The sequence below is a fragment of the Pleurodeles waltl genome, chromosome 4_2 (assembly GCF_031143425.1).
Source record: "Pleurodeles waltl isolate 20211129_DDA chromosome 4_2, aPleWal1.hap1.20221129, whole genome shotgun sequence".
Taxonomy (NCBI): Eukaryota; Metazoa; Chordata; class Amphibia; order Caudata; family Salamandridae; genus Pleurodeles; species Pleurodeles waltl.
Window position 1 is genome coordinate 894,804,701 of NC_090443.1, and position 12,263 is coordinate 894,816,963.

The 12,263-nt window shown below is 45.6% G+C and overlaps 1 protein-coding gene across 2 annotated transcripts in view; it reads left to right on the top strand.

The window, feature by feature from the left end:
* TTC39A (tetratricopeptide repeat domain 39A) overlaps window positions 1-12,263 on the top strand; it is a 553,301-nt gene that overhangs the window by 374,152 nt on the left and 166,886 nt on the right. For both annotated transcript variants that reach the window (XM_069232685.1, XM_069232686.1), the window contains exon 6: window positions 6,353-6,417. In XM_069232685.1, the coding sequence (XP_069088786.1) occupies window positions 6,353-6,417 (65 nt within the window). The remainder of the gene's footprint in view (window positions 1-6,352; window positions 6,418-12,263) is intronic.

Consider the following 12,263-nt stretch of genomic DNA (forward strand, 5'->3'; position numbering starts at 1 on the left):
AATTAAAAAAATGAGTCCACTCCTGTCTCCTGCAAATGAAGACATTTTCTCAAACAAATCTCACAAGAACAATTACTTTTCATTCATAGTACAAGTAGGAAACTCAAGTCAGTTGTGCAGGAGAGCCTGCTTATTTTGCTTGGAAATTTCGTTGCAAAAAAAGACCCTTTTGCTTTGAAACAAATAATATTTATAAACAATCATAGGAAGGTCTCCGATGAGATATCATACCCATCTGTTGACTCTGACAGAAATGTTTGACCCAAAATGTAATGACCCTGGCCTTGAACTTATTTGTCTCACATGGAACGTAAGGGGTCTTGGTGACCCGCGGAAGAGAAGACATATCCTTGCATACCTAGATAGACACAACATCCGTCAGGCACTACTGCAAGAGACACACTTCATTGCTAACTTGCAGGTCTCGTTTGCCACACGGTGGGCCTCTTACCGCCAATTAACCACTTACTCATGTTTATGGAGCACAGCTATCTTGGTATGCAAGGGCACGTCAAATGAGCCCCGGGGGCCCTGAATGATCCACAGGCAGGGTACACTATCATCTCGGGCAAATCGGCGCAATCCTCCATCACCATTATCAATTGTTATGGTCCTAACATGGATAATCCCTCCTTATTTGATAGCTTGTGGGGTCACATAGCAGACATTGGGTTCACACGCACACTCTGGGGGAGGTTTCGATCTAGTGCTCAATGCCACTCTAGATAAGATGACCACCACTTCTGTTTCACATAAGACGGCGGACAGTCACCTCCATCCGATAATGTCTGACAATGCCCTACTGGATGGCTGGCGCGCGCTGGCTACACCCTCAAAGTAGTAAGGGGACCTTTTACTCGGTGCTCATGCTAGTTGGTCCAGCCTGGATTTTTGGCCCATCTCCCGTGCCCTCATCCCCATGGGTATGCGATGTTACACATCTGGCGCACACCTACTTGGATCACTCCTCGGTTCTCCTGCTAACTCACTCTACAGTCACCTATGTCGCCTTTAATCAGATGATGGTTATCCCCCACTCTCCTCTTAGACCCTCCCTTTTGGGACGGCAAGACATTACAGAATGCTCGCTAATAATCGCGATACAGTGCCCAACGTCTGTTCGATATGGAAGGCCTTCAAAGTTACGATTTGTGGCCTCTGCCTGGCTAAGAGTGGAGGTATACTCCAAGCCATACGAGCCATGTTGAAAAAGATGGAGGCTACAATCCACTCTTTAGAAACTGCTCTAGTAATGTCCCATAACACAGGAGTCGCCCAGCAACTCCAGACAGCCTTGACTGACTACCAGGAGACTGCTGAACGAGACATTCTCTACCATGATGAGTATGCTCAAGCTAAGTCCTACGGCGAGGGAGAACAACTGGAATGCATCTTGGCGACAATGATACAAACATCACACTCTGCTAACACTATTCTTGAGATAGAGGATTCCACCAGCCTCCTCTCACAGGACACTTCGGATATACTTAGGATGTTTGCGACATATTACACACAGATCTACACCTCGACCAGACATCAGTCAACAGACGTTGATGCCTATTTGAAAGATGTTGCACTAAGCTGGTTAAGTGGTGTTCAGCAAGAGTTTTTAGCGGCAGACATTGAGTGTGACGAGATATGGGAAGCCATAATACAGTTGCAGTCAGCAAAAGCCCCAGGCCCAGACAGCCTACCGACTGACTTTTATAAGACACAGACAGGCATTATTTTACCACTGCTGGTGGTAGTCTACTCTGAAGCCAAGAGGGATGGAATCCTCCCACCATCTATGAGAGAGGCCCTGATCATCACATTACCCAAACCAAACAAAAACCAGCTTATAGCTGTGATTCATATAGAACGTTGTCCCTCATCAACTGTGAAAATTTGCACACGATCTTTGCACTACTGCAAAGTGTCGATCCAGACTTCTCAGCAGCAGCAATTTTTCTAGATGCTACTAAGGCTTTTGATTTGCTAGAGTGGGACTATCTTATGGTCATACTTCGACGGATGGGATTCCCACCAGCATTCATGTCCTGGATTGCGCTGCTCTACATCAACCCTATGGCACGGGTGCAAGTGAATAGCGCACGCTCGGCGCCTTTTCTCATCACCCAGGAAATGCAGCAGGGGTGCCCTCTGTCACCCCTGCTGTTTGCGCTTGTGATGGAGTCCTGGCTGCCAAACTGCATCAAAACCATAAGCAACATGCAATCAGAACACCTAACAGACACGTCTTAATATCTCTTTACGCAGATGATGTTACATTATATCTCAGAGACCTCGCAGACAGTCTCAATGCAGTGTTGCAGGAATTTGTAAGATTTGGCAGCCTATCAGGAATACAGAATAACTGGGAGAAATCTCATATCGTCCCATTAACCACAAACACACACAGATTTCAACTGGACTATCCCTTAAAATGGTACGACTCAAGCCTTCGATATCTGGGCATAGAGGTGTCGCGAGATAGAAAAGAATTGATGCACCTGAATTATTGCACCACACTAGCCAACATCACGGACAGCGTTACTCTCTGGATTTCACTGCCTGTGTCGCTGGCAGGCCGAATTTCCCTCATGAAGATGGTTATACAGCTTAAATTGTTATATTTGTTCCTTAAAATCCCATACTCACTGAGACGCTACTTCTTTAATATGCTTAAGACACAATTGATCTGACTGACTTGGGTGGGTAAACAGCCGCAGCTGATTTGGGAAATGCTTACCCAACCCTTTGACTGGGGAGGTTTTGAAGCTGCTGATATGGAATTGTGTCATGCCTATGCTCAAGCCCACTTTGCAATATACTGGTACCGCCCTTCCCCTTACATTCCACACCTAGCTATTGAACAGGGTTACGTGGCCCGGCCACGTCTTCTGCTTATCTGGGCCCCGGGACACTTGGCACAGCACCCTCTGATTCCACCATAGCCTGCATGCAAGCGCCGTGGGGCTAGCTGACTAAACGGGTGGGCAAGCAATTATTATACTCGCCTGCTATGCCACTCCATCACCAAGCCGCCTTCCCAATCACCTGAGAAACGGCAGACTAAAATATGCTGACGAGGGCAGAGTGCACACATGTGGTAATCTTTACAGAGAAGGCCAATTTGCAGACCGCAACACACTTCTGACTGCGACACCTCAGACACCATTGGATGTCTTCCTCTTCAGCCGCTTAAAACACAACGTAAAGATTGTTACACTTGACTTTCCTAAAGAGCCACTCACAGTCAGCACACTACATACATTGATAACCTCAGAAGGACCAAGCCATTTAGTGTCCATATTATATCATGTGCACAGCAGAATCAAACGGGGCTAAGAGCCAGGGATGAGGAGGGCTGGGATAGGGAGCTGCCTGCCCCACTCACCGTCAAACAGTGGCTCTTCTGCTGTCAATAAACAGGCCGCATTACCTCGGGTAGTAGATTGCGCATTATCCACTATAATTCCTACACAGACTATATTATACTCAGGTGAACCTCAATAAATTTGGCTTGCGCTTGGATGATCATTGCTTGGGGTCAGGGGCGGAGGGGGCAGATTTGCTATGTCTGGCATGGCCATGCCACCCAGTCTTTTGCTACCGGGGAGAAGCTGAAACTGTCCTTACCCAAATGATTTTAATGCCACTTACCCTCACCCCCCTGATGGTGTTATTGGGACACACTGTAGACATAGAGGCGGGATATCATAGATATGTCTCCCTCAGCCTCTACTTGCCAAGAGAAAAATTGCTTGTAGATGGGGCAGGGTACGTGTGCCAAATTTAAAGAATGGTTATGTGACTTGATATATTGCAAGGATCAACTCGCAGTATATGCTGAACTGTTGCCACTGAGTTCCAGCCCGAGGGACATCTGGGGGACATTGGAGGCTTATTTGCTTAATCATCCTCTGAATATTCTAGTTGGATCTGACTGATCCCCTGATACTGGTTGGTTTCTTGCTGTACCGCACTGACGAGCAATTTTACAGGGTCCACTTGGGCCCACGCCTGATGTTGGGACAGGCACACAGGGCATCCGTGCTGAGATGGGGTGGCGGGATGGGGCTAGCCAGATTGCAAGACAAGTACACTGTCGTGAAATTGCATTCAGGAGCTGTTATTTGCATTGATTGCTTAAACCTATGCAGAAGTATGATTCCTATGTTATGTCACTGCAAAATGTTAATAAAAACAATTATAAAAAAAAACAATCATAGGAAGGTCATGCAGATTTTTTTCACTTGTTTTGCTAAGGGCACAATCAACTTCTGATGAGCCAGCAACATTTTTCTCCATTGCTGGCTGCAAGTCAGAGTGATCGCTCCCGTGGGAGTTTGACTCCTGCTGTAGCAAATAGGCCCAAGATGGGAAAAGCTCCCTGGGCCAATCGGAGCACTCTATTTTTTAACTGCCACTTCTGTGAGACTCTTGCCAGCCTCAAGCAGACTCCACCATCCAGATACAAAAATATTTGTATATCTTAATTTTTAAAAACTGCTGAACGGATTTACACCAAATCACAAAAAGCACAATCTTTGTACCAAGTTCATTCAGTAGCACTACCTGAAGAAGTCTATGCAAAATGCATGGGGAAATTTGCTTTTGGAATCCCCCGCCTCCCCCTCTTTTTTTCTCAGCCCCTGCTTGATGGATGACCCCGAACATTTCCAGGAATGGGCTGAAGCGAAGTTGCTTTTTTTGGAACATTTTGTGAAGATTCATCGAACAACACCAAAGTTATTAGCAAACCAAAAAAAGCTGTTTCTATGGAAAAGCTATTCTAACTATAACTACCAGTGGTGACCTCCACTAGACACTAGACATATCCTAATACACAAATTCTAATGTACCTTCTCTTAAATGAATTGTGTGACCATTTTTCCCTTTAGTGTGACAGGAAGGCCATATGGCATTCTCATACCTCACTGTTGTTTTTTAATAATGAATCAATATGTGACAGTTACTGTTGTAACAATGCACACACATTTGTAGAAAACAGTGGATATAGATATAGGATAAACATAGACTATGTTTAGTAACAGGTTGGCTATTTTGCTTACAGAACTACTAATGAAATGTGAACAACTCTTGCCTATAATAATTATATATTTACGTTTTTCTCGTTTATCAAAACATTGTACATGACTCTTTGCCCTTGTAGGTGTCCCCTTACATCTGTGATGCCTCAACTCTTAATGTGAGAACTTACTGCTTGAGAGAGCTTTGTACATAACATATACAACCATACAATGATGTACTATGTTTCTGCTTTGTGACAGACTGAGTGAACGTCTACATTGACCATTGATTTACTTGTTCAACTTATACCAGCCTTTCACATCTTTTTAACACACAATGCTTTATCATCTAACTTCTAGTCTTCCCGAATCCGTAACTTCCTTTCAAAAAGTAAACCTCATAATCTTCTGTATTGCACATTATGCCTATTAAGGTCAATGTCCATCTTTCATTTTCAGTAGGTTGTTATGCTACACTAGTTGATGCTGCATCTGCGCCTCCTCCTGCTGTGGAATAGTGGTCCATTGCTTTTGCAGGATTAAACAATAGCACTGACCCCTATCTGTGCAGTCAGGCACTCTCTGGACTCCCTCCTGTTCCCATCGCAGTGAAATGACCACAGTAGCAGTTCCAGGAGCTATATTAAAACTTACCTATGCCCCTAATTATTTCCCACTTTATCCTCCTAATTTGTGCCCATTATCCAGAGGCCACCGCAACAGCATACTGATATTGTTACATACATGTTGTGTGTTAAATTGTTTTGAACAAAGCATAGTAATTATAACATGTAAGTATCTAGCTTATTAGGGAGCGTTTGCTTGGAGAGTGGATTTTTATCCAGGAAAATCTATTTTAACCATTACTTCCCAAACATGCTAATTAAAATGTATGCACATTATATGAAATTTAAAAGTGTTGAGCACTATTTGATGACATTTGCAGAAATGGCATCACCCATTGATACACCATTACTTGTTTGAATTACCGCCATTTTGCCTAAAAAGATAAGTAAAACAAACATTTTGCAATTTACAAAGTACCTATACACAAAACAAACCTTAAGCTAGTTCAAGAATGCAGGAAACTCAAGGCAACAACAATTCTGTTTGCTGTCCGCTGCATAAGGAACACTGAGATGCTTGTGCTGTTGAAGGTTGTTTTATATTGTTACCTGGAATATAGTGTTGTCCTGCTTCCAGCATGCTTTGGAAAGAAATATTAGCTAAGTATAGAAATACTACTGCCCACAACTATGAGAGACCTTACTTAATAATGTATCTTAAGTGAGGTTTTAAACTGAAACCTAATGTAAATGATACTCTTTTCCCTACAGGATGAAAACATGGTTAGCTTTATCAAAGGCGGGATTAAAGTCAGAAACAGTTATCTAACATACAAGTAAGTGTCGTCTTTTCATGTTTTTATATATAAGATGCGTTTTGTATTGCACTTTGGATCATGTGCATACTACTTTCATTTAATCTATGTAGATGAATCTCGACATTCGTTCTCAACATCATAGTACGTCTGTGTGGGTGTTTCATTTATTGAAACTGGTTAGTATTAAAAGTGTATGTCAGCTCCTATGCGTCTGTAGTTTGTCAGTTGATGATCATGCCTTCAAGATCCTACTCTTCAGTAGAGCAATTCTGTTGAAAACCTTGAGTGTGAGGTTGGCTGGTATTGCCAACATCAAGGGTTTTTTCTGTACTGTGAGTGATAAAAATAGAACAGTTTTGAGTTGCCATTGACTCGGCCCCTGGTGAAACATTTGTCCACTTTAGCATTAGAAATATGGGAGGAGTGGGTGTTTTGATCCCCAGTGATAAGCAAAGAACCCATTTAAGACACTGGGTTTTGTTGACTTATTTTCCATCTCGGCCTATATTATACAACGTGCCCCGTGGGGTGAAACGGGCATCTCTCATTAGTATTATGGAAGGGGTTACAGGTGAATGTGTGACCTCTTCTGTAATATGGGTTGTGCTGGGGCACAAAAGGGGTTGTTTCCTCAACTACATGGGGATGTGGCACCATGCAATTGAGTCAACCCATTGCCATTGGACGACACCCTTTTACATAGCTGAGGGCAAAGCAAAGAAACCGTTGGGAGGTCCATTGAGTGTGCACTACATAGAGGTGGTGCATGGTGTGCCCCTTGGAAGGGGGAAGAGGGAGCCTTAGCGACCACAAAGGCATCTCTCTGCAGGTAGGTGCAATTACTTACTGCGCTCACCTGTGGGTATCGCTTCCCATCTTTAAATTTAAGGCTTGGTCTCCTGCTGAAGTGAGAGGCAGACCAGTGGCTTCAAACACCTGGCCTACTTTTCACTTATGTGCTGTACACAGTGCAGACACGTGTTCATATCTGCCCTGTGGAGAGCGTGTTCACTGTAATAGAATGCACTGTCTCAGTCTTCACCTGGTGCACTCAGTTCTAACTACAGAGAGAAAAGCAGATACCTATAGTTCCAATGTCTGTCAGGAACCACAAGGAGGCGTTTCTGCCATCCTCTCAGCCAGGTTGGTGCCTTCTCTCTATTTGGCCATGGGAATTAAGGTGGAAGTTGCTTCGGGACCATGATGTACTGTAGCAGAGTATGGCTTAAGTACAGTCCCACAGTAACTTCCATTTTAGTTATTGCAAGCAACTTAAGATGACCTTTAGAGAAGTCAGAGCCCTGGACATGTTTCACATCTAGTTTTACCTGGTCATCACTTTTGCTAGAACAAACCAATTGAAAAGAAAATGTCAGTATTTGTAGAGTGTAGCACTATCGCCCCTGGGGGTATCTGGGTGCTGGGGGTGCGAGGTCTCCATCGAAATGCCAGGTCTTCACTTTCTTTCTGAATTCCACAAGGGAGGCTGTTCAGAGTTACAGGGTCAGGTCTTAGCAGTGATGTAGTAAAAGGACCACCTTACCACTGTGGCTGTGATGGATTCGATGGGTGTGTGCAAGGGTTATTGAGGAGAAGTGCAGATGTCTGACAGGTTGGTGGAACTTCAGTCGGTGGTTAATGTAAGCTGGTCCTTCATTGTGTAGGGATTTGTAGGCGTGTGTGCGGATCTTAAACTGGCTGGATGGATGGGGAGCCACTGGAGGTTTCTGAGGTGGGGGTTGACGTGGGGACCTTTGGGGAGGTGCAGGACAAGCCTCACAACTGCGTTCTGTATTGTCTGGAGTCTTTTGAGGAATTCAGTGGAGATGCCGACTTAGAGTGCATTGCCATAATTGAGGCAGCTGGTGACGAGGGCCTGGGCTACTGCTTTCCTGGTGTTGACTGGATCCACCTGAAGATTCTGTGGATCATGCGGAGGGTGTGGAAGGAGGAGGAGAATACTCCGTTGATTTGTGGCTTCATGATCAGTTCGCTGTCGATTATGATGCTGAGGTTGCGTGTGTGGTCTGTTGGTGTGGAAGTGGGTCCGAGTTTGGCTGGCCACAAGTTGTGGTCCCATATGGATATGTTTCTCCTGAAGATCAGTACTTCTGTTTTGTCGGAGCTGCGTTTGAGGCAGTTTGCTTTCTTCCAGCTGGCTATGTTGGTCATTGAGTTGCAGAAGTATGTTCTGTGGTGGAGGGGTCTTCAGTGAGTGAGAGGATGAGCTGTGTATCGTCTGGGTAGGCTACCATGTTGAGACAGTGGGATCTGATGATGTCGGAATGGGGGGTCACGAAGGTGTTCAACAGTGTGGGTCTGTGGGATGATCCTTGGGGTATGCCGCATATTATGTTTTTGGGTTCAGAGGTGAAAGGAGGCAGTCAGATGCTCTGAGTAGATTCTGCCAAGAAGGAGGCGATCTATTTTCTTGTATGCTGATGTTGTGGAGTCTGTTGGTGAGGGTGTGGTGGAAAACGGTGTTAAAAGCAGCTGAGAGGTCAAGGAGGATCAGGGCAGCTGTCTCCCCGCGACTGAGAAGTGTTTGATGCTGTCAGTTGCTGCAATGAGTCGGTCTCAGTGCTGTGGTTGGCACGGAATTCTGATTGGGAGGAGTCAATCAGGTCCTTTTGTTCCAGTTGTTCAGTGAACTCTTAAATGAGGGCCTTCTCGAGTACTATGGTAGGGTAGGGGAGCAGACAGATTGGTTGATAATTTTAGATTTCTTTAGGACGGGTCTGCTTTCTGCATGTTTCCATTTGACCGGGAAGACTGCAGTGTTAATGGAGGTGTTGAGGATGCTGGTGAGTTCTGTGCTGCCGCGATTGTTTCCGAGGTTGAACAGGTGGTGTTGGCATGGGTCGGTGGGTGCTTCGGAGTGGATAGATGACATGATGGCCGAGGTCGATTGAGTGGCGAGTGGTGCCCATATGGTGATCGTCCAACTGATGCACGCTGGTTGGGCAGGCTTCTGGGGTTGAGGGCTGTGGTTTGGGTGTCACAGTTGTTGTAGATGGTCGCAATCTTGCTGTGAAAGTAGTCCAAGCAGAGTTCTTGGGAAGGATGGATTGTGTTCTCTGTGGCTGCCCGGTTGGAGTATTCTTTGACTATTTTGAACAGTTCTTTCGTGCGGTTGGCTGCTGTGTCGATGTGGACTGTGATGGCTGCTCTCTTGGCTTCCTTAATTTGACAGTGGTAATTAAGGACTGCTTTGTGAGTGGCTCTGTTGGAAGGGTTCCTGGTGGATCACCATTGTTTCTCAAGTTGGTAGCAGCTGTGCTTGGAGGTTCTGAGCTCTGGGGTGTACCTGCTGGCTTCTCCTGAGGTTTTGTTGGTTCTGGCTGGCTTCAGCGGTGCGACTCTGTCAGCACATTCAGTGATGCAGGTGGAGAATTTCTGGACAGCCTGTTCCAGGTCCGATGAGGCATTAGGTTGGGAGGTGCTGAGGTCCTGGGTCCACTGTGTCTCTGTTACCTTGCCCCAGCTGCTGTGGCTGGAGCAATGTTGCTTGTTGTTGGTCTTCTCTGTGCCCGAGATGAAGTGAGCGATGGTGTGATCTGACCACGTGAGTTCTGTGACACAACTGAATTTGACTCTGTCGCAGAAGGTGAAGATGGGGTCAAGTGTGTCTGGCTTTGTGTGCGGTGTTGGTGACCAGTTGGACGAGGCCGGTGTTGCTTAAGTTCTCAAGGACAGTGGTGGAGTTGGCATCGTTGGGGTCGTCGATGTGGAAATTGAGGTCGCTGAGGACAGTGAAGTGGTTGGAGTTGATTGCTGGGGGGGGCAGGGATGTTGGGGATGGCATCGCAGAAGGCAGAAGTTGAGGTCCTGGGTGTCTGTATATGAGGGGCCCTCTTACAGTTATGTTTGTGTTGGTCTGTAGCTGGAATCTGAGGTGCTTCATGAGAGGTGTGGTTTCGTCATTGGTGGCAGTGCATCTGATAGTGTCTTTGAAGATGATGGCGATATCTCTGCCATGTTTGTTGGTGCGCTCTTGGTGTATCGTCTTGTAGCCATCGGGCGTTGTGGTGGCTTTGTCAGGGTTTGAGGAGGGATTGAGCCAGGTTTCAGTTGATGAAGGCTACATCTTGGGACAGGGAGGTGATGGTGTCCCAGATTTCCGTTGAGTGTTTGCAGAGGGATCGGCCATTGAGCAGGATGCACTGGAGCAGTTTTGGTTTGTTCGTGGTCTTCTGGGTGGGTGCAGTGCAGGATCCTGTGTGGGCTGGCAGTCCTGTTTTACAGGAGAAGTGGCAGCGTTGACAGGTAAAGGGTTCTTTAGTAGCTCGGGGGGAGTAAGTGCTGCATTTGCTGTTGTGGCACCTAGTATCCAGAGCCACAACAGCAAATGCAGCATCCTCGTTGGTGTAGGGGTAGGTGGCGGGAGGGCCATACTCCTGGCACTGGGCGCAATCTAGGTGCGGACGGGTGCAGGTGGGCCTGCCTTTGGTGTATCCACTGCGTGGCCGTGCTGTGGCCTCCTTTAAGTAGGTCCTGGGGGAGGACCTACCTAATGGAGGCAGCAACCTCCATTAAAGAGACAATAATGGCAAGAAAAGGCAAAAAGAGGCAATAAAGGCAGCAGGCGAGTAAAGAGACAATAAGGAAAAGGAAAAAAGAGACAAAGTCAGAATGCGAGTAAAGACACAATAATGGCAAAAGGCAAGTAAAGAGACAATAAAGTCAAGGAAAGGCAAAAAGACAATAAAGGCAGAAGGCAAGTAAAGAGACAGTCAATGCAGAAGGCAAGAAACAGCAAAAAAGTCACACAGAGGATTACAATAAAGAGAACCTAATAAAAAGCCGGCTGTAAGGAAACAGAAAAGGCAACTTGAGAGCTTAACGGGAAATGTGGGCACTGCAGCAGTGTCCACAAACCTGTCGCAGGGGAAGCCGGCACGAGGACCTTAAAGCTGCCTTTCCACAAAAATACACCTCCTTATGAAAAGAGCGACAAAAACCCTGCGTTGGCCTCATTCATGCCTCATTTTGTCTGTGCATGCCATCAAATGAACCCGCCCCTTTTAGCCTTTTACTTGCATATTTATGTAGCGTCTGGGAACCCATGTAACCTTTTAAAAATGTGTGTTTGGTTATGCTTTTAAAGATTTATCCAAATGTATACTATAGAAGGTTTGCTTTTACAGAGAATTCAATTCGGAGGAGGCCAGACCACATACATTAATTTTAAAGGAGTTCTGTAAAATAGGTCTGCCTAGCAGAGGGTTCAGTTGTCAGCAGAAGTGTGTTTCTACTTCTGCTTTGAGGCCTCGTGTTCTCAGGCACCTTTGTGCAGTGGATAAAAAAGGTAAGCTTGTAGAGAAATTGCATTTAAGAACTAAACAAGTTTTAAATGGTCATCGAGTGAGGGTTGTCACAATAGGCCTCAAAAACCAGTAGACGATATCTAACAAGGCAACCTTGTTGAATGCCTATTGTTGATGTTCGTTAGTGTTGCAGAAGTGAGTCTTTGCTAGGTAGCCCCTTTAAAGGTGGCCTTTAAGAATTCACTATCATTCTAGAATGGTACCGTTAGACACACCTAAGATCACGACTCACTAAGTTCTGTTTTCGAACGAGAAGTGTGCATAATATCCAGTTGGTAAATGTAAGTTTTGGTATTTGAAAACGTCATGCCTTATAGCCTCTGACCAGTCCTGTCCTTCCCTTGGAGCATCATTGTACAACAATGCGTCTAACACAATAGTTTAGTCCAGGTACCCTGGCGAGAGGTGGGAGAGCAAGGCAAGGGGCTACCGAAACCTCTTTCAAATGAATCCTTCATTTATACACGTTCTATAAAATGAGGTTGCGAAATATCTGTCTATTGCTGAATCTTCTGCTGCCATGGTCCCAACGGATCT